Here is a 21,989-nt window from a genome sequence, read left to right as displayed (position 1 = left end):
ACTTGACACTACCTGACATCAAGACTTATTATAAAGCTCCAGTAATCAAGATAGTGTGGTACTGGCAAAAGAATAGACATAAATTAATGAAACAAAGTTGAGAGCCCAAAATAGACCCACATAAATATCGATTGAGTTTTGGCAAAAAAGCAAAGGCAATACAATGGAGCAAAGATAGTATTGTCAACAAATGGTGCTGGAACAACTGAACATCAACATGCAAATAAGTGGATCTATACACAGACCTTATACCCTTCACAGAAATTAACTCAGGTGGGTCAAACATTTAAATGTAAAACACAAAACTAAAAAATTCCTAGAAGATAACTTAGGAGAAAATCTAGATGACCTTGGGCTTGTCAGTGACTTTTTTTTTTGTCAATGACTTTTTAGATCGCTAAAGGTACAACCCATAAACGAAAATTATTAAGTTGGACTTTATTCAAATTAAAATTTCTCTTCTGTGAAAGACATTGTCAAGAGGATAAAAAGGCCACAGACAGAAAGATACTTGCAAAACATATCTGATAAAGGACCATTAACCAGGATATACAAAGAACTCTTTAAACTCAACAATTTGAGTTTTTGTTAAGAAAATAACCCAGTTTTAAAATGGGCCAAAGATTTTTTTTTATTGGTTCTACAGAGAGAGCAGGAGGCGGCAGGTGGAACAAGTATCAACTCATAGTTGCTTCACTATAGTTGTTCATTGATTGCTTGTCATATGTACCTTGACCTGGCAAGCCCAGGGTTTCGAACTGTTGTCTTCAGCATTCCAAGTCAACAATCCACTGCACCACCACAGGCCAGGTAGGTCAAAGATCTTAACAGACCCTTCACCAAGGAAGATATACAGATCACAGATAAGTATATGAAAAGTGCCTCACATTATATGTCATCAGGGAAATACAAATTCAGATGAGATACTACACACCTATTAGAATGGCCAAAATTCAGAACACTGACAACATCAAATGCTGACAAAGGATGTGCAGCAACAGGAATTCTCGTTCATTGCTGGTAGGAGTACAATACGATACAACGATATTTGGAAGACAGTTTGGCAGTTTCTTTAAAAGTAAGCATACTTGGGCCCTGGCTGGTTGGCTCAGTGGTAGAGCGTCGGCCTGGCGTGCGGAAGTCCCGGGTTCGATTCCCGGCCAGGGCATGCAGGAGAGGCGCCCATCTGCTTCTCCACCCTTCCCCTTCTTCTTCCTCTCTGTCTCTCTCTTCCCCTCCCGCAGTGGAGGCTCCATTGGAGCAAAAGATGGCCCAGGCGCTGGGGATGGCTCCTTGGCCTCTGCCCCAGGCGCTAGAGTGGCTCTGGTCGCAACAGAGTAATGCCCTGGATGGGCAGAGCATCGCCCCCTGGTGGGCGTGCCAGGTGGATCCTGGTCGGGCGCATGTGTGAGTCTGACTGCCTCCCCTTTTCCAGCTTCAGAAAAATACAAAAAAGAAAAAAAAGAAAGAAAAGTAAGCATACTTGCTTGACCAGGCAGTGGCGCAGTGGATACAGCATTGGCTTGGGATGCTGAGGACCCAGGTTCGAAGCACTGAGGTTGCTGGCTTGAGCTCAGCCTCACCAACTTGAGTGCAGGGTTGCTGGCTTGAGCATAGAATCATAGAGATAACCCCAAAGTTGCTAGCTTGAAGCCCAAGATCTCTGGCTTGAGTTCAAAGGTTGCTGGCTTGAGCAAGGGGTCACTTGCTCTGTGGAGCCCACATGTAAGAAAGCAATCAATGAACAACTAAGGTGCTTCAATAAAGTTGATGCTTCTCATCTCTCTCCCTATCCGTCCTCTGTCTCTTTCGCTCACCTAAAAAAAAAAGGTAAATATACTCTTAACCTACAATTCAGCAATCACACTTATTGGTATTTACCTGAAGGAGTTGAAAACTATGGCCACAGAATAACCTGCACATGGATGTTTACAGCACTTCTATTCAGAATTGCTAAAATTTGGAAGCAGCCAAGATGGCCTTCAGAAGGTGAATGGATAAACTGTGGTACATCCAAACAATAGAATATTATTCAGCACTAAGGAGACGTGAGCTATCAAGCCAGAAGCTGGGCTGAAAATGCTACGCACTATGTGATTCCAATTGAATGACATTCTGGAAAAGGATTATGGAGACAGAAATTAGTGGTTGCTAGGAGTAAAGGGACTTTTAGGACAGTGAAGTGATTCTGTATGGTACTTTAATCGTGGATACATGTCATGATGCACTTGTTCTTCAAACCCATAATATGTACAGCACCAGAAGTAAACCCTAATGAAGACTGCAGACTTTGGATGATGCTGATCTATGTATCAGTGCAGGCTCATCAGTGGTAACAAATGTTCCACTTTGGTGGGGATGTTGATAACGGGGGAGGCTGTGCTTGTATAGATGTGGGAGTATATGGGGAATCTCTGTACCTTCTGCTCAATTTTTCTGTGAACCCAAACAACTCTTTAAATAAAAACAAAGACTACTATATACATTATATATACATACTTTCTCTGTGTGTGTGTATATGCACACACACATACTTTGAGGATTTTCTGTTTTTCATATGAGCCTTATGCTTTCACTAGATTTGAATCTGAGTGTCAGTGAGGCCTCTACAAGATCTGAAAGGCATTCCCAAATTTTATTGTCAGGGAAGGGTGTTGGCAATAGAGGCCCTAACCGAAAAATTGCTTAGATTCCATACATATACTCAAATATATGATTACTTTCTTCTTTATGTATGCATGTTTGGGAGAATGATGAAATAAGTGGTCCATGTGAAGAGTTATGTGCTAGAGCATTAGTTATCAAAGTTTGCACATAAGAATTACCCAGGGATCTGTTAAAACTGAAGCTCAGGCTACCCCTTACAGCAATTAAATCAGAATCTAGAGGTGGAACTTAGGCATTGGTCATTTCTAAAGCCTATCAGGTAGTTCAAATGTGCAGCCAAATTTGAGACCCAGTAGGCCAAAGTGGGGGGGATTGTATTTCATCTCTATCTGAGATAGGCTCCTTAATCACAATTTCCAAAGGCCCTGGTCTATTAGTAACTTTGCAGGTGTGGAAGGTGGTGATGGTATTAGGAGATACTTGTCAATAATAAATTCCTAAGGACAAAATGAAATCCACCGAGCCTCAAAGAGTTAATGCAGTTTCCAAAGGTGCTACAAGCCAAGGAACAGCTAGGCCCAAGGAAAATCTGGCTTACTGGGAGCAAATAAAGCCAATGTTTTAAATGTCTTCTAATCTAAAAGTATGTATGTGCCCCTGAGCCTGAAAAGAAACTAAGATATTTGCAGTTCTGGTGAAGCTTCCTAACAACAGATAGAACTTAGTTGTGATACGATTTTATTTACATTTAAAAGCTTAGAGCAGAAATTGGATTTGTGAAGCAGGTTGTAGATGGGAGAAGTGCATGGGCAGGCGGGACAGATTATTTTCTGACTTCTGAGTCCCAGGAAAGCTGAGCTGTCTGATAGTTCTGATTGTGTGTTCTCAGGACAGAACAAAACCAAACCCTAACACAATGTAAACTGCTATTTAATCAAGAAGCTAGACTGTACCTTATTAAAATAGCTTTGTTATTTAAAAGAATTATGTATCAAGTGTCTGTATGGAAGCATTCTAATCTGTGGTTGAGTGAGCTTTTATTTGCTGCTTCTTTAGGGGACATCATTCCTTCAATAGAGCTCTCAAAGATGGTGATTCCACATGAGTTGAGTTTTTTTGTTTGGTTTTATTTTTCCTTTTTATTTTGACATAATTATAGATTTATAAGAAGTTGCAAAAAATGTACAGGGACATCCTCATGTATTTTTCACTCAGCCTGTCCTGTGTTAACATATAAATAGAGTTATGTATCAAAACCCAGAGATTGACACTGGTGTTCTCCCCAGGGTTTACTCAGGTTTCATGAGGGTTATAAGAACTCCAAGTCTGTGTGTGTGTTCCATGCAGTTTTATCATGTGTAGCTTCATGTAACCACCACCAGTTATTCCACATGGGATTTTGAAGAACTGTTAAGGGACCATGTACAGATGTGTAGTAGAATGGTACACCTGAAACCAGTATAATTTTTCTAACCAGTGTCACCCCAATAAATTCAATTAAAAAGAAAAAAAGAACTGTTAAGGGATATGGAATGAGTCACTGTGCTTATAGCCCCATTATCAGCTTGAGTTCAAGACTTTGTGTTGTTGGAGCTGCTGCTCTGAAGGAGTAGGTAGCATAGCTTTTGCCACATAAAGTGGCTTTTTAGTCTTCTTATTTTCATGGGCTCATTAAATGGTGTGTTTCTTAATAACTACATCTTGAGGAGGTAAATCATGGTCACTTTATTTGAGGAAGTTGAATGATAAGTGTACATACCTCAAAGCATAATGGCTTATAATTGATCTTCATTTGGGGGGCATATTCACCAATTCTAGCACAACAGCAATGGATGGAATACCAGGAAGTTATTTTTCTGCCAAGTTTTAGAACATTTAAGACTTGCTCAATAATGTTCTAAAAATTGGTGCATCAGCCTGACCTGTGGTGGTGCAGTGGATAAAGCATCGACCTGGAAATGCTGAGGTCGCATTCGGTTCGAAGCCCTGGGCTTGCCTTGTCAAGGCACATATGGGAGTTGATGCTTCCAGCTCCTCCCCCCCTTCTCTCTCTCTGTCTCTCTCCTCTCTAAAATGAATAAATATAAAAATAAATAAAAAATAAAAATTGGTGCATCTATTTAGTTCCTAAAACAGTAAGACTATCAATCTCCCAGAGAAGTACTCTGTGTTTAAAGTGAGTATGATTCCATAATAAAAACATGGAAACAGTCTCTTAATAACATATTCTAAGAAATGTCAACATATTAAACTCTGCCTCACTTGCTTGTTTAGTTAATTACTGTCTGCAGAGCTTAAGGACACATAATCATATCTGCCATTCACAAGGCATGAGGATTTAAAATTTTTTAAATTTTTGTTTATTGATTTTAGCAAGAGAGAAAGGGAGGGAGAGAGAGAAACAGGAACATGTTTCTGTATGTGCGCTGACTGAGGGTCAAACCAGCAACCTCTGCACTTCGGTACGATGCTCGAACCAGCTGAGGTATCCAGCCAGGGCAGGGCGTAAGGATTTTAATTATTGCACATAGTATATAAAAACTAAGGTGTTTAACAATATAAGTCCAGTGTTATTAAGCTTTCTTTTCCTAGGATTTGCTGATAAATCTACAATCCAGCCTGACCAGGCAGTGGCTCAGTGAACAGAATGTCGGCCTGGGATGCTGAGGACCCAGGTTCGAAACCCTGAGGTCAGAGTGCAGGGTCCCCAGATTGAGTGCAGGTCGCAGCTTGAGTGTGGGATCACAGACATGATCTTATGATTACTGGCTTGAACCCAAGGTCTCTAGCTTGAGCCCAGGGTCACTGGCTTGAGCAAGAGGTCACTGGCTCGGGTGGAGTCCCCCATCCTCGGTCAAGGCACATATGAGAAAGCAGTCAATGAGCAACTGAAGTGCCACAACTATGAGTTGATGCTTCTCATCTCTCTCCTTTCTTGTCTGTCCCTGTCTTCCCCTTTCTCTATCTTGCAAAAAAACAAACAAAAAACCCTACAATCCAGTAAAACTTCAGTTATACTACCTATATACCCCATTGTCTTCCTTAGAAACTCTTATTTCTGACACTATTTTTGGCAAGAGTTCTATAGGAGAGAAGAGTTCTGGAATTGTTCTGGTTGGTCCAGGGTCAGTAAGTTCAGCCCTGATGAAGTAATGGGATGTGTGATGAGAAATGAAACGTCTATAGCAATTTTGAGCAAAAGCAGCTTTGGGGCATTTATAAAGAATATATTCTGCCAAATGTAATGGTGAGTTTTTTAGTTAGAGATTTAATATAGTGAGAATGCAGCGAAGCATCAAAAAGATAATTCTATTTTCTTATAATGAGTGATTTGAAAAGGTCAATTTATTTAAAAATAGGAGCCAAAAAACATTGAAAACCTTAAATGTTCTGAAAAAGGAAATGACCAACATATATTTTGGGAAAGAGCAGAGGAGTATGATGATCAACATTAATGATTATAAAATGGAAAGAACCAGAAAAGAGGCCAGATTCTTTTCCATTTAAAAATAAGCTTCATCTTTATGGAAAGGCAATCCTGATCGTAGTTGTTAGATGCTGGGAGAGGAAAACGAGTATGTCAGCATGTTCCCCCTCCACCCACCGGATCATGAAAGTAACAACCAGCCTCTTGTAACAAATGGAACAACTGCAAGGTTGTTTTGGCAAAATCAGGTCAATGTTTTAGCAAGCAACTAAAAAATAGCAGTAATGGTTGTATCAAACAAGTCAACATAGGATTAGAGTAAAGAGTAAATGAAGGACTGAATATAGAATTTATAGCACAAGGCATTCTTTTTAAAGCTGGGTGTTACCTCTTAGAAAACAGTAATATATCACTTTTAAAGTTAAGTTTTATGCTGTCATATCAAAGGTATTAGTGCATGTTACTTCACGGTTATAGTAAAAAAAAATTACAGTGTTTTATAGCAGTAATGTCACACATCAGTGCCGTTCTTAAGCTAATAAATTATTCTTTTTTACTGTGGACAGTACAAATTCATGGCTTTGCTAACAGTTTATGAATGCTGAGTAATATAGCTAACACTTATTGAGCACATACTGTGCATTAGGAGTATGCTGAGAATGCCACCTATATTATTTTATCTAAATCGTGTAACAACAGTACTATGAGGTAGGTGCTATTTATCCCCATTTTACAGATGGGAAAGCTGAGACCAAGAGAGTAAGTAACTTACAGAGATCCAAGGTGCTTGAACCAGGATGCAGACATGCTCTCCAGAGCTCACGTACCTAACCACAGTACTCTATTGTACTTAGGAAAGGTATTGGTTGTGGGGAAAGTGGGGGAGGGGGCAGCAGAGGAAGTAACTGAGGATCAAGTGGAAAACCAGGGAGGGCAGAGACAAACTCTTTCCTAAGGCTACATTTCCAAGCCAGAAGCAGTTTTCAAGGAGATAGGAGTCTGAGCTGCAGAAATCAATCAAGAGAGAAAAGGGATTTTTTTTATTATTATTAATTTATTTTAGCAAGAGAGGAAAGGAGAGAGAGACAGGAACATCAATCTGTTCCTGTATGTGCCCGAACCAGGGATCAAACCGACAACCTCTGTGCTCCGGGATGCTGCTCTAACCAACTGAGCTGTCTGGACAGGGCAAGAGAAAAAAGAATTTCTCAGAGAAGACTTGGACATAGCATTTGAGGGTTAACTCTGGAGAATTTGCAAATGACAAAACAAGAGTGTGTGAGCGTGAAGGGGTGAGATTGTGAGAAATATAACAACTCCAGTAGACTCTTGGTGACAGAGAAGGCAGACTCCTCATTCTATAGGAATTGTCTACCTCTGAAAAAAGCTCTTCGTTAATTATCTTTCTCCATAGTTGAACACTTCATACATAAAATTTAGGTGCCAGGATCTACCTCAGAGATACAGATTGCATTATTAATCCTGTCAAATAGGTAATCAGAGCTCATTCTTCCCAATGCTTATTGTTTAAACTTAAGTCTGACCAAGAATATTTTATGCTCTAATAAGAAGTATTATATTTGCCATATTGTCACAAGCTTATTTCTCCCCCAAAACATAATTCAGTCATCGGCCTGATGGAGCCAAAAGTGAGAGCAGCCAGTGCGTTCTTGATCTCTTTCTCAGCCAGCACTTTATTATCTAATTTTCTCAGTCCTGAAATACTGATCCTGCTTTATGTGGCATCTATGCAAATGCCTAATAGAGTGTGTAAAAACATCAAAGGATTTTTTATATTTCTATTTTCTTCAGAATGAATGAATGAATGATCAAATTCAACTGCTCTATAGAGCTAAGGGTCAAAACTATAGAGGAAAGCTAGACTCAAAGATTATAGAAATTTAGAACATGTAGGACTCATCCATGACATTGGTTACCAAAACCTTAGCTAATTTTATAGGGATTTTAAAAAAAAATATTTTCTAAAAGCACATGTAAAATTACATTATAGAAATCTTAAAATTTTTTTTTTTGAGAATTCTATATTTTGCCATTGAAAACTAAGACAGGTTTTTAAAAGGACCTGTGGGCCTCCGTACCATGGTGGGGCTGTTTATTACAGCGCTCGGGGTTATCTCTGCCATTCATGATGTGCCTATTCTCTGGTGGAAAGGCTTGGGCACTCCTTACACACCCAGGCGTCTTCACTGTATGAGTCCAATTTGGAACTGTGTATACTATATGAAACCATGTTTGAAATAAGGTTCCTAATAAACCTTGTCCTGCATGGAATGTCAATGAACTGATTTTAATTGATACCTGACCATTAGCTCCTCAATAGTGCCATCATCATAAAACACAGTCCAGGTCCCGCTGTCCACCACTGAAGTATTAGACATGTATGCAGCATTCGACCAGACTCTGAACATGTCCAATTTGGGAGACAATAGTGCCCATATATACCTTAAGTGGAAAGAATGACCAGACCTTGGCAATACTATGGCTACTAAAAGAACAATAACCAGCTCAGCTTACACTCAAAATGTGTTCCCAACAGAAAAAGAGATATACTTGGTAGAAACAGTAAAATATAATAAAATAGACTTTGGTTGGCAGAGCATATATATTTATACATTCTTCTATGTTTAGCTCAGTGGTTAGAAAACAGTTCCTGGAAAGACTGCAGGACACAAATGTTTTCAATTTGAGCTTGTACATTTCATCTAATTGGTCCCTGGGACAAGGTTCACTGCCCTGGAGGTGGCTTGGCTCAGTCTCGAAAACACACATTAATGAATTTCAGGTCTGGGACAGAAAATGGCTGTTCCCTATCAGACAAGCATTGTGAACTTGGAATTGTTTCCCATGAAAGTCTGAAACAGTTATATAATATCACTCTGGATAGTGGGTTCTTCTGCTGTCTCCAAACACAGATAACTGACTGCTCTTACTCAGGGTACTCAGTGTTTGCCTTCCTTTAAAACGTAGATTTGGCAGATTGCTTCATTTTTGTAAAGGGAATATTGTGGGGGAAAAGAGGGCAAAGAAGATCCAAGTGCAACTGGATGTATTGAAGGACACTTCAAAATGACCCTAGCCTGACCAGGCGGTGGTGCAGAGGATAGAGTGTCAAATTGGGATGCAGAGGACCCAGGTTCGAGACCCCTGAGGTCGCCAGCTTGAGCGTGGGTTCATCTGGTTTGAGCCAACCTTACCAGCTTGGACCCAAGGTCGCTGGCTTGAGCAAGAGGTTACTCGGTCTGCTGAAGGCCCACAGTCAAGGCACATATGAGAAAGCAATCAATGAACAACTAAGGTGTCGCAATGAAAAACTGATGATTGATGCTTCTCATTTCTCTCTGTTCCTGTCTGTCTGTCCCTATCTATCCCTCTCTCTGACTCTCTCTCTGTCTCTGTAAAAAAAAAAAAAAAAAAAAAAAAAAAAAAAAAAGACCTTAAATGTGAGAGGAGTAGTTGGGGCTGAATATGTTTTGTTTTTCCCTTCAGCTGTTTGAAGTAAATGAAAATGCAAAAGAAAGTGACCTTTCATACCTTTTCATGTTGATACATCTAGCAATAGTTTAGGAATGGTATTTCATCTGACCCAGCCTACCCAAAAAGTCAAGGAAGTGGGTAATTGAATATGAAAACGTGTTCTGTGTAGATGCGGAAGAAGTAAGCTAATGAAGTCACAGACACCCCTCAATCAGGATGACAGAGCCCAAGTTGTGTGTCCCTCCTCCGGCCTGCCTACCTTTGGCAGTGCTTCCAAAGACGTGAATCTGTCTTACCAGACAGATGCAGTTACTCAACTTGGCAGGTGGCTTGCCTATATCCGCAGAGTGAGTCACAATTTGCATAGGGCCAGCAGGGGGGAAAACGTTGATTTCATGAATTCTTTAGGATGTAATTTCCTTATGGAGTGGGGGAATTTCCATTTCTGTGTGTGATGCTGTGTTTGTCCTCGTTATACCATTGATTGTCTGTGAGGCTGTGTGAGTCTCCTGTCTGGGCCTCGGTTTCCCCCTTCCTAACTGAAACAAAGTGGGCCAGATGATCTCCTTAAGACCCTTTTTAGCTTTTGCATTCTGAAGTTCAGCTTCTTCTGCAGAGGCAATTTAGGTTGTACAGCTGGTAGACTCTTCCAGCAGACAAATGTGAATGAACAGCAACACTCAAGTCCTGCAGAGAGTTTGTGTCGGGCGTGCTGGCGTGATCCGTGCAATCCTGGGTGGTGACGCCCTCCCACGTGCTAGGCAGGGGTGTCACATGTCAGTGTCCCGTCAGTGCTGGATACTTACTGGAGATGGTAGCCTGTTTAAGATCATGACGAGCAGCCCGAGGTGGTCAGGATATAATCTGGCACCAGAAGGTCTTGGGTTCCTCCGCACTCCCGACTGTCCTTACCAACCCAAATGCCCCAGTCTTGTACTTTGGCGAGTTACGGCACTGTTCTAAAACTTCTGTTTGGTTATTTTTTTAAATGAACATACTTACTTTTTAGAGTAAAAAGTTTAAAGATAATGTATTTGAAAATGTCTAGCAAGTAGGTGGAGCTTGACAAATAACTAAAACCCAGCAATTTGTAAAAAAAATGATGAAGAAGAAGAAGATAACCTTATCTGAAAGCCGGGGAGGGGGAGGGGACTAACATCTGGGTAGTGAGTGACATTTCACAGAATACTTTAGAACTCGTTTTACAGATGCAGAGAACACCTGCAAGTTCCCAGGGTCACAACGTTTGGAGACAGTGGGGTGGAGATTTAGGGCTTCTGATTCCAAAGAGCTGTTGTATTTCCTTTACAATATGCTACCATCACACCATTACACTTGGTTACCCTGTTTTATACTGAAGGTTAAACTTCTGGTGATTCTGGAAAGGGAAATAAATGATCAGAAATGGTAACAGTCCCCGTTGGGGGCAGGGGTTATCCTATGCCCTTTTTATATCACCACAGCTGTACCACTGCCATTTAAGACAAACCCAAGAAACCCTGGCCAGTTAGTTGCTCCTCGCTTTGTGGGATCTTAATTCCAAAACAGCTCCTGGGGATAGTTGGAAGATTTAAATATCTCTGGGATGTCACTGTCCAGTTTTGAAATAATTTTATAAATGGGTTTCTTCCAGGAAGGATCTGAGTCTTTCCCTGCGGAGACAGCCCTGAAGAACTCCTGCAACGTCAAGCTGGCGACTTCCAAGAAGCCATCCGGGACCTGCTTTCCCAAAGAGACCCACCAGAAGGAAAAGACATGAGCCCGCGAAGCACGGGAGCCGCACGGACCTCACTGCCTGGCGCCGCCCTCTCCCGGGGCAGCAGTCTGGGACGGAGCATCCCTGCTCTCCTGGCCCCTGATTCTCACAGCCCTAGGAACCCCCTGCTCCCTCATCAAACACAAACCTTAAAATGATGGTACCAGTGAGACAGCCCTGGGAGAAAGCATATTAAGGACACTCCCTTTGTAGCAGGAACTGATTCCACTCATGGGTGACACCTTTAGTAAGTAGCAAACTCTGACTCTGATTGAAATTAAACCTGTGGTTCAAAAGAAGTCTTTAGCATTCTTTTCCTTCGTGCCTAATGTAGAAAAGAATGCCCCAAGTTTACAACTTCGTACCTCATCCCACCATCTTTTGGGGCTGGATCCATAGGACTTGGAACCATTCCTGCTTCTAAAACCAACCGTGAGGTTGAGGGGGACTATGTCCCAGGACCTCCCACAGACTGGCACCATAACCAGCGGGGCATCCCACAGGTCCTCCAGATCCAGCCTGGCCTGGGCCAACCCCCACTGCATGCCAAGGGACCACCCCACGTGGGAAGATGTGGCAGCACTGCCCCTCCCACACATCCTGACCCCACACGTCTCAACAGGTACAGTCCATTTTCCCCACAGGTCGGATTAGCTTTCCAAATGTGTGCTGATGGAGCATCTGTTGTGGGGTTGCCAGCAGTTCTTACCTTCCTTGGGGTATCAATAAACTGCCCATTGTGATCACAGTCAAGTGAGAAAGTCAAGAAGAGACAAGTGCACTTGGTGACCAGACACACCTGCCTCCTGCAGAACGAGACGCCAGGCTAACAGCTGTCGGCTGCATGCCAGGAAGCATGTGTCTGGATTAGTTCTCTCCAATGACACGTAGACCGTGTGCTCATCCTTTACTGATGCTTTACCCCTAAGGTGCTACCAGCGTGCCTTCATAGAGCTCCCCAAAGGATTAAGAGGCTTGAATATTACTTATGCATTATTTCCAGAAAGGATTTGAGATGACTTGCCATGGAAGGCGAACAAATGAAACAGTTCAAATGAGAATAAACATAAGAACAAAATGAACAGAAACTGTTATAAAGAAAACTTGGGCCAAGACAAGGTGCTGCACCTGGAGCCCAGCATATGTTCCTGGGCCTCCTGGCACAAAGGCAAAAAGGTCAACAAGCTATGTAAACTGATCATCACAGAGTATGAAGTCTAAAATGGCGGAACACCTGGCAGACCTCTGCTTAAGTTACAGAATGAAGACTGGCTGTGTATTCAGTTTGTAGCATCCACCTGTTGCCTATAGGAAGATATTTGAGGCTGTAATCTTTGTGGATGATCCAGAGGTTGGCCCCAGGCTGCCCTGGCTCTCAGTGACTTATTCTAAAACTCCAACTTCATGGGACCCCAGGACGCGGTCTTACCTTAAAGTCATTCCCCTTGTTATAGTGCGTATTGAGGGCTCGAAAAAGTTCTGAGTCGCGGAGAACTACCAGCATTTTGGGGTTTGTGACACCATCTGAAATTGCTTGCCGGGCGAATTTCTCCATTTGGATGTAATAGAACTCGCGAAAATTGCTGAACCACTTGACCATCTGGGAGGTAATGCAGCGGTTGAACTGTGCAAACAACAGGGCCCATCAGGTCGGCTGTTTGCCACTAGGTGCTCAGATGTAGAACTGCCAGCTTCCAGTTCAGCACAGAAGTTAACAAGAATGGCTTCGACCAACATTAAAAAGGGCTTCCTTTGGAAAAGAAGCCATAGCTATCTTCTAAGCCTATTCAGTTATATATAGAAAAATCTGAATTAGCTATAGCACCCATTGGAAAATAAATGTTTTATTATATCTATATACTAGATTTATGAAGGTTTTTCACCCATGAAAAGCTTGCTATGTAGTCTAGGTGTGACTTTGGGAGGGTCCAGGTCAAGGCCAGTTTGGTACCAACATCTGCTATGCCCAGGCTGATTGCATGGCAGCCACCGAGCCTTCTACCAGGTACGGGGCAGGGAGGGAGTGAAGGTTTAGATCAGAGAGCACTTTATCAGCAACCCGGAGTTGCAGAATGAACTGAAATCAGAGCTTGATGTAGGGATCAACCAAGCACCTGAATGAATGTGTGGGAAAGACCTGGAAAATGCAAAGGAATCATAGAGAAACAACATATTAGCCCTGCCCCGACACCCAGGGTAAAGGAGGCCTGTAGGAACTTTATGGGAACAGACAAGTCTGGTTCCAGCCATCGGAGCTTGATTTTCCTTATTGTCACACTTGATCTATACGAACCTCCTCTCCATTTGAAACACAGCTATTTGCATGTCAGTTTGACAGTGTACATTCTGTCTTTTTCACAGTGTCCTCAGCAAAGACAGAACACTAGACCAAGGACACCACTTACTAATGTTTCTAGCTCTCCCCCCTCCCCCCTCCCCCCTCCCCATGTGTTTCTGGGTATATCTCCAGCTCACATGCTTCAAGTTAAAATGCCCAACCTTCCTAGCTCAAAGTTATTTATGATTATTCAGGCCAGGTCCCAACCCGGAAATGGAAATCGCACCAATTCCGTCAACATTAAGGGGAGCTAAGGTGCACACGTGATGACCTAGAACTTGCCTCACCCTGGGCAAAACCCACTGCTGCTTGGGAGTTTTTTGTTTTTGGGGGTTTTTTTTGTTGTTTTTTGTTTTTGTATTTCTCTGAAGCTGGAAACGGGGAGAGACAGTCAGACAGACTCCCGCATGTGCCCCACCGGGATCCACCCGGCACGCCCATCAGGGCGGCGCTCTGCCCACCAGGGGGCGATGCTCTGCCCCTCCGGGGGCGTCGCTCTGCCGCGACCAGAGCCACTCTAGCGCCTGGGGCAGAGGCTGAGGAGCCATCCCCAGCACCTGGGCCATCCTTGCTCCAGTGGAGCCTTGACTGCGGGAGGGGAAGAGAGAGACAGAGAGGAAGGGGGGGGTGGAGAAGCAAATGGGCGCCTCTCCTATGTGCCCTGGCGGGGAATCGAACCCGGGTCCCCCGCACGCCAGGCCGACGCTCTACCGCTGAGCCAACCAGCCAGGGCCCACTTGGGAGTTTTGAGGAAGCTGACACTCAGTGGAATGACCTTACCTGTATGTCAGGGAAATAAGCCTTGAGGAGGTTGGAGCTGGGGTAGCGTGTGAAGAAAAACATGAGCTTGGCTTTCTTCAAGTGACCAGGATTTAGACCCTCCTGGATTTATCCCAGTGTCAAGGAAAATTAACATCAGTTTATCAAACAATATTATCAAATTATCCAGTGAATTGTCCCATTCCTTTTATTTTGTCCTATTTTCTTTTATTTTGGTTAAATGGTGTATTTGCTCCATTTTTGTGTCTCTAAAAGTCTGATCCAATAAGCTTTTTCTCTCCAGATGCTGAATACTATATACGTACAGTTCAGTTGCAGAACTTAAAACAGTGCTTTGATGTGTAAAAGTTTTATGGCATTCGTAATGCCAGCTACAGTTTGTTGTACTCTGCATGCGCTTTCAGAATGGGACGGGGAGAGAAGGCAGCTCTATCCCAGATACATCATTTCGAGACCTCAAATCGAAATTTACTTTCCCTTCTGCCTGAGTTTCCTCCTCTATAAAATGGGAAACGTCAACTTGAGGGTCCCGTTATGGCTCTCAGAATTGCCGCCGCAGTGCTTAAGCCGAGCATCCAACCAGGTCACACACAGTCTGTTTTGCCCCCAAGGAACTGGAACTGCTGCTCTGCAGCCGCTGTCTGTTTGCCTGGAAGAACTTTCTGCCCGCCTTCCTGTCTCAGCTCAGACGCTTCCTTCTCTGTGGACCATTTCCTTGTCAAATTACCCTGGACCTTTCTTACCCTGGGCTACCACGGCTCTTTGTACAAACCTCTGTTGTAGCAATGACCTGATTGGAATTTTTACTGCATGTTTGTCTCCCTCTTTAGACTGTGAGCTCCTCAAGGGCAAGGACCTTATGATTTCACCTTTGTATTCCACTGGGCCTAGCCCAGTGCTAGGAACATAGTAGGTGTTCAATAAACGTTTGTTCGCTAAAAGAATGAGTGAATGATTAAATGGTCAACCTTAATCCATATGCAAGTAGGGAAATTACGTTCCAGCTCAGACTGCAGTCTGGGAACAGATTCCTTCCCCTTTACCAGAAGAAGGGAGCTGTGATATGACTGCCTAGCACCCGGGTGGGAAGGAAGTAAAGACTTTTACACAAGGACACTTAGTATTGCCAGGGACAGTCCTGGGGCTGGGTGAGAAACTTTAACACAGAGGAACCCTGGAGCTCAGGTCTGAGAGCTATAGGACAATTAAGGCTTCTCAGTAGGATGTATCAGTATAGCCAAAGGAAACCAACTGGTTACAGTTATACCTGGCCTGGCACACAGGCTCCTTAGTAGAAGACCCTTGCACCTGCCTCTCTAGCCTTACTTATTCTTAGAGATTCATAAACACTATGGAAAGAATCCTGGACTTGAAAGTCCAATGACCAAGTTTTAGATACTGATTTTGCCACCTATTAGCTGTGTGACCTTGGACAAGCCACTTACCTTCTCTGGGCCATTTCTAAATGTAGAATGTAGTGGTGAAAGCTTATGCTTGGCAGTCAGATCCTGCGTTTGAATCCTGACTCTGCATATGTCTGTCTTGTGACTTGGGGCAAGTTAGTTGACTTTTTTGTCCCAGCCTCAGATACCAGATCTAGAGTGGATGTTTGAGGCCCACAGCCTCTCATGTGAAACACTGGGTCAAAATGTGTTAATATTTCAGAACTGTTATTTTATAAAGGTAATATGGTATGAGTTCCACATGTTAGTTAACCACCACAGTGGAGGCTGTGGCAGCAGTCTGTAATCCAACCCATTAATATTTCCACAGCAAAATAGATGACGATTTACACTAAGTAGGATCATCTATAAATAGCCTCCAATCAGTGCAGAACAGCTTTTGCCATCAGAGAAGCTCCCATCAGCCCTAGGGGAAAGAAGTCAGGGATTTTCAGAGCTTTCTGAGTTTCAGAATGCAGCTAAGTGGTGGTGGACCCACATCCATGTGAAATGCTGTTAGCAGTGCTGTGTACTGAGCTAACCGCTAACTGTGATGTTAGCTCCTAATCACACCTGTTCACCTGTTTTACAGGGGTGTCCTGAGACTGGAAAGTTTGTATACGTCAAAGTAACCTGCCCTTAGGTGGCTTTCATGGCCCACAGGAATAAATATCTAATACCAGAATGTAGGCGCCTGACCAGGCGGTGGCTCAGTGGCTAGAGCGAGGACTTAGGTTTGAGACCCCGAGGTCGCCAGCTTGAGTGCGAGCTCATCTGGTTTGAGCAAGGCTCACCAGCTTGAGCCCAAGGTCGCTGACTCAAGCAAGGGGTCACTTGGTCTGCTGTAGCCCCCCGGTCAAGGCACATATGAGAAATCAATCAATGAACAACTAAGGAACCGCAACAAAGAATTGATGTTTCTCATCTCTCTCCCTTCCTGTCTGTCTGTCCCTATCTGTCCCTCTCTCTGACTCTGTCTCTCCCACAAAACAAACAAACAAACAAACAAAAGAATGTAGGCAGAAGGAATGAGGGGGTAGTTGAGGCCAGGATGCTGCCTGGGGGCCCAAAACCATTCCAAAGGTGGCAAGTACCTCACCTGGGCAGCCAGGCCCAAGCCCAGTCCCCATGTCACGGGGCAGGGCCAGGCACACAGTATACCTCTCCTGAGGGAAGTACAGCAGAAAGTCTTTGGGGACTGAATTCTTGAGTTTCTTCCATTACTGCCTGACTTTAACAGGGAGTCTTAACCAGTGGCCTCTTGTCAAAGGCCTAGACAGGTAGCCTTTCTCACACAGGGTGATCACCTAACCCGAAAATATATTGATGCTGATATCTCTATACCTCCAAGATTCCCTGCTGCCTGAAGAGGCAGCGCTGGCAGGTGAGGTGTTTTACCATTGGTTTTACTGTTGCTACCGCCTGCCCAGAAAGCACCTAGCAGCACTAAGCTTTGGGGTGTTTCCAACACCTGTGACCAGCAGGGGGCGTGCATAGCATAGGCGTTAGAGCAGGCCCAGCTGTGGCCGTAAGCTAGCCCAATGGATCCTGCCACTCTTACTCCAGCTTGCCAGGCAGAAGGCAAGACTGTTCACACACAGACACATCGACCTCTGGACAGTCAATTCACGGCTGCACATGAGGAGCAGCAGCGTGAGCTCAGTTCAGTTTTAAAAAGCAACATCCAAAGTACGTATGTTGTCAGGAACTTGAGTCCTGTAAAAGGAAGGACTTGCTGGAAGAGGTTTCTTCAGTCTTGAGTTTGTGACTGCATACATTCAGGAGTTAAAGGCTCTAAGAAACCCCGCTTCAAAGAAACTAAGCCAGTATTTACCAAAGCTACTTTTTTTCTTTCTAATTCAACAACTGTTAATATCCTGAGGGAGTTCTATTCTGGGAAACACTAAGAGAGTGGAGTCTGCCTATAGGTGGCAAAGAGGATGCAATAAGGTCCAGCCTCCCTCACACCAGCCTGGCCCCTCGGCCTCCTGTCTCCCCTCCCTCCAGACACCCAGCCTGCAGGCTCTGGTCCTCTCAGCTGCAGCTTAGACACTGTTCCCTAAACTGACGCCTCCTTACCCCCTTCCAGCTGCCTCAGGTCTAATCCCTAAGGAATATTTCTCCTTCCCCAGCTGTCTCAGAAGTCTCTGGTCCCTCCGATCTTCCTCATGAATTATCTAGAGTGCAGGCCTTTTGCCTGCCAAGAGGTTGGGGGAGCCATGACTCAGGTGAGGTCATTCCTTGACCCTTTCTGCTGATGTGTATGTGCAGCTGACAACAAAATAATGGGGTTTTTCCTTCGGTAGGGTATTTATTATATTTTGGAAGCCCATTTGAGTTTAAAAACCAACGAAATCCAGTCAGACCTGGAGCAATCAGTCAGTAGTGGTAGCATCTGATGTGTCACAGAGAAGAGAAAAGAACCTTCTTTCCCAGCATCCTCAAACCCCAGAATGTGGTTGCCACTTTCTCAGGAACCTAAGAGTAGGAAGCCTCCGGGAAGGAAGGCCCAGAGCAACGAGAAGGAGACAACCAGAAAGCAAAGCTATTCCCTGTGCCGTGTCGTTGTCTGTCTCCACCTCCCCTCGTCTTCCAGACGTCCTGTTCCTCTGGCCTGCGACAACGAGACCTCCCACCACTAGTAAAGGATATGTGGACCGAGGGAAACGGAAGTACATTGGTGACAGCCTGCAGGCCTCCCTGCTCCACCTTGACGGAGGGAAGAAAGGGCAGTTTTTCCAGACAGGTGGACGTGAAGGGCGCAGGGTGCTGCTGCTGGCTCGAAACCGACGGTGACAGTCTGACGGCTCCCCAAGGTCGCAGGGCGGACTCTGAGGAGGAACGACCTTGGGGGGATGAGTCCTGGGGAAGCCTGCCGCTCCAGTAATCACCGGACCCATGACCCAGTAGCTGGCTAAGCATCTGATTTTCCTGGACGTGGGAAGGCACCGTCGAGAGGCGGGTTGCTGGGACGCCCTGAGAGGATTTGGAGATCATTCTTGGAGAGACAGGGTATCTCGGAGAGTCCAGAGGTTTGGCCAGTGATAAGTTTCCTGACGGGACCCCCGCCTGTGCCTGGGCCCTGCTGGGCAAGGCGGCCAGAGGAAGCGGGTCACACTTGTAGGCACCCCCCTCAGGTGAAGACTCGCTTCTACCCTCTGGCACCAGCCTCTGGAGGCTTCCGCCCGGCTGAGTCAGGTAGCCTGGTGGACCCAACAGTACTTTTTGTAATACTGAGTCCACAGCCTGTGTCACTGCCCCAGTCAGTTCTTTCTTCAGAACCTCCAACAAAGCTCGAGTTCCAGAAGGAAGGAAACTGGGCTCCTGAGGCTGGTATTCGACCTCAGCCGCTCTGTGTTTTTGCGCCCCAGGGAGACCCCCGCTGGAACCCTGGTGGGGGTGACTGTCGCTAGCCCAGGGCCGACGCCCATAGCCATTCCTCTGCTTTGTGCTGGGAGTCCTCTGCTTTGTGCTGGGAGGACCCCTCCCCTTCTCGGGGTCTGGGCCCCTCCCCTTCTCGGGGTCTCCTGGGCCCCGAGCTGTATCCCTGGGCTCGGCAGCCTGCAGGAGGTGTTCTTGCAGTTGTCTTAGCTGTTGCTTCAGCAGATGAAGCTGTTCTATGACGTGAGGGCCGCCCTTCCTGCTGCCGGGGTTCCCAGCAGGGCCCGGTTTCATGGGCGTCTGCTGCACGGGAAGGCTCTGCTTCCTCTTCCGCTCCCGGACCTTCTCTGGGCAGCTTGGGCTCTCCCTGGCCTGGGCATTACCGGGCCCTAGAGGGCTCGGGGAGAGGCACATGCCTCGCACGATGGTCTCCACCCTGGCCCTCTTGGCCTGGATGTGCTCATCCCAAAACCAGTCGGGGTCGGTGAGGCTGGAACTGGGGACCTGGTTCCAGGGAAAGGCGGAGTCTCTGCCCAGCTCACTGGGCGATGGGCTTCTCCTACCTTCCATACAGGGTTCTGCTGGCTGGGGGCAAGCCCGGGATGGAGAAGAAAGCAGGCCAGCGTTAGGATCCATCCCCTGGCTCCACGGTCACTGTGGGGTTCGCTGGGGCTCCCGGCGGGAATCGCCTCCTCCTAACGTCCTCAGCTGGAGGTGCCGCCTACGTGAGCCGGGAGGCCAGGGCTTAGGACTCTCCCGGGCTGACTCTGAAATTAAAGACAAAGAAGAACATGGTACATGTGACGTTCAGCCGTGCTTTTCAAACTTGAATGTGCAAACAGATCACCAGGGGGCCTGATTCAGCAGGTGTGGGGTGGGACAGAGGTTCTGCATTTCTGACTGGCTCCCAGGGGCTGAGGTGCTGCAGGTTTGGGACCACGCTTTGAGAACATTCCCAAGAGTGATCCTCCAGAGAGAAAGTTCTCTAGCCAGGGCACAACAATAACAGAAGAATGATAATAAAAATAACAAAGGCAGCTAACTGCATAACTGGCATTATGCCAAGAACTTTACATCCATCACCTAATTTAAATGTCATAACAACTTCTTGAGGATGTCGTCATTCCTATTTACAGATAAGGAAACAGGCTTAGACTTAAGAAGTTACCTCCAGAAGTCATACCAAGTCATACCGCTAGTTAGTGGCTGGCTGAAGTCAAAACAAGATTTGTCTGATTCAAATTAACTTTCTTAGTGACTACAGTACTTGCAACAGAATCATCTGGCACTTGTTAAAAATAGTAAATTCAGTAGTAGGTCCTGCCAGTTCTGCTACATCAGACTTACTCAGTACTGGGGCAGGAAATTTGCATTTAAAACAAACAAACCAAAATTTGAGATCCAACTGTCACGCTCCTGGAAGAATCATATTATGCATTCATCTGCAGTCCTTCAACTTTTAACAACTATTTATAAAGCATCTCCTATGCATTAGGCCTTCTCTGGGCACTTGGAGAGACAGTGGCGGACCAAACCAGCAGAGTCTTACTCTCACGGAGCTGGCCGTCTAGCAGGGCAAAAGATAAGAAACAGTTTATTTTCCGGTCATGATACCTGCTATGGAAACAAAACACAACAGGGGTCGGAAATGAAGGCATGGGGAAAGGAGGGAACTATTTTAGAAAAGGCTGCCTGGCCTGTTTTATTCCCACAAAGTATCAAGATAAACTGCACTTTAACCTGGACTGGAGGCTTCAGATAGCAGGTAGGAGGCACTTCGAGTTTATAAAACATTCCTATATGATACCTCATTGCACCTCACATCAAACTTGAGAATCAGTTTAACTCCCATTTTACAGACGAGAACACTGAGGCTTAGTAAAACTGAGAATGGCTCTCAGTTCCAATTCTTTTTTTTTTTTTTTTTTTTTTTTTCCGAAGCTGGAAACGGGGAAGCAGTCAGACAGACCCCCGCACGCGCCCGACCGGGATCCACCCGGCACGCCCACCAGGGGGTGATGCTCTGCCCATCTTGGGGCATCGCTCTGCAGCAACCAGAGCCACTCTAGCACCTGGGGCAGAGGCCACAGAGCCATCCCCAACGCCCGGGCAAACCTTGCTCCAATAGAGCCTTGGCTGCAGGAGGGGAAGAGAGAGACAGAGAGGAAGGAGAGGGGGAGGGGTGGAGAAGCAGATGGGCGCTTCTCCTGCATGTTCTGGTCAGGAATCGAACCCGGGACCCCTGCACGCCAGGCCGACGCTCCACCACTGAGCCAACCGGCCAGGGCCCAAATCTTTTGATTCCAAATCTTTCGCACACCACACTTAAGCTACCTCCCTGAAGATGAAAAGACTTGCCCAAGATATTGATTTTTCTGTCAGATTCTCTCTTTTCTAGAAGAGGTAAATCTTTTTGTTTTTGTTTTTTTCTCTCTACAAATTTCAACTTTCCTTTGTTCCTCTTGCACAAATGCTGGCAGGAGAGCGTTAGCTTTCTTCTTTCACCTCTCATCTTAAAGCTGACTTCGAATTCTCTACCTCGGGCTCATCTCGGCTCTCCTGTAGCCTGTAGGGCCTCGTCTTTAGGCATGGCCACAGCCTGTACCTGGAGCCTCCTGGCGACTAGCAGTGACCTGACATAAACTCCTTGTGAGCAATGTCACTCCAAGCACCAGGGCAGAGGGTAGGAGGCAGGGACAGTTGCAGTTCCATCATAGGGAACGTGCCAAAGAAAGAAAGCTAGCTTCTCAGGTCAGAATAATT

At 45.3% G+C, this 21,989-nt stretch overlaps 1 protein-coding gene across 1 annotated transcript; it reads right to left on the bottom strand.

The window, feature by feature from the left end:
- Positions 1-11,062: 11,062 nt before the first annotated feature.
- On the bottom strand, positions 11,063-19,862 carry PROX2 (prospero homeobox 2). The gene is made up of 4 exons (XM_066275648.1): positions 18,498-19,862; positions 14,404-14,511; positions 12,715-12,909; positions 11,063-11,248 (listed from the first exon to the last, which is right to left on the bottom strand). The coding sequence occupies exons 1-4, from the start codon at positions 19,860-19,862 to the stop codon at positions 11,063-11,065; spliced, it is 1,854 nt and encodes a 617-aa protein (XP_066131745.1).
- Positions 19,863-21,989: the final 2,127 nt, after the last annotated feature.

Source organism: Saccopteryx bilineata, chromosome 4 (assembly GCF_036850765.1).
Source record: "Saccopteryx bilineata isolate mSacBil1 chromosome 4, mSacBil1_pri_phased_curated, whole genome shotgun sequence".
NCBI classification, from domain to species: domain Eukaryota; kingdom Metazoa; phylum Chordata; class Mammalia; order Chiroptera; family Emballonuridae; genus Saccopteryx; species Saccopteryx bilineata.
This window is presented reverse-complemented; position numbering and strand designations above follow the sequence as displayed.

Coding starts and splice junctions, on each gene's coding strand:
- PROX2 (XM_066275648.1), bottom strand. CDS start 19,862: ATGGATCCTAACGCTGGCCTGCTTTCTTCTCCATCCCGGGCTTGCCCC. Junction 12,910..14,403: donor CTTATTTCCCTGACATACAG/GTAAGGTCATTC, acceptor TTGTTTGCACAG/TTCAACCGCTGCATTACCTC. Junction 11,249..12,714: donor ACAAGGGGAATGACTTTAAG/GTAAGACCGCGT, acceptor TTGGGAAAGCAG/GTCCCGGATGGCTTCTTGGA.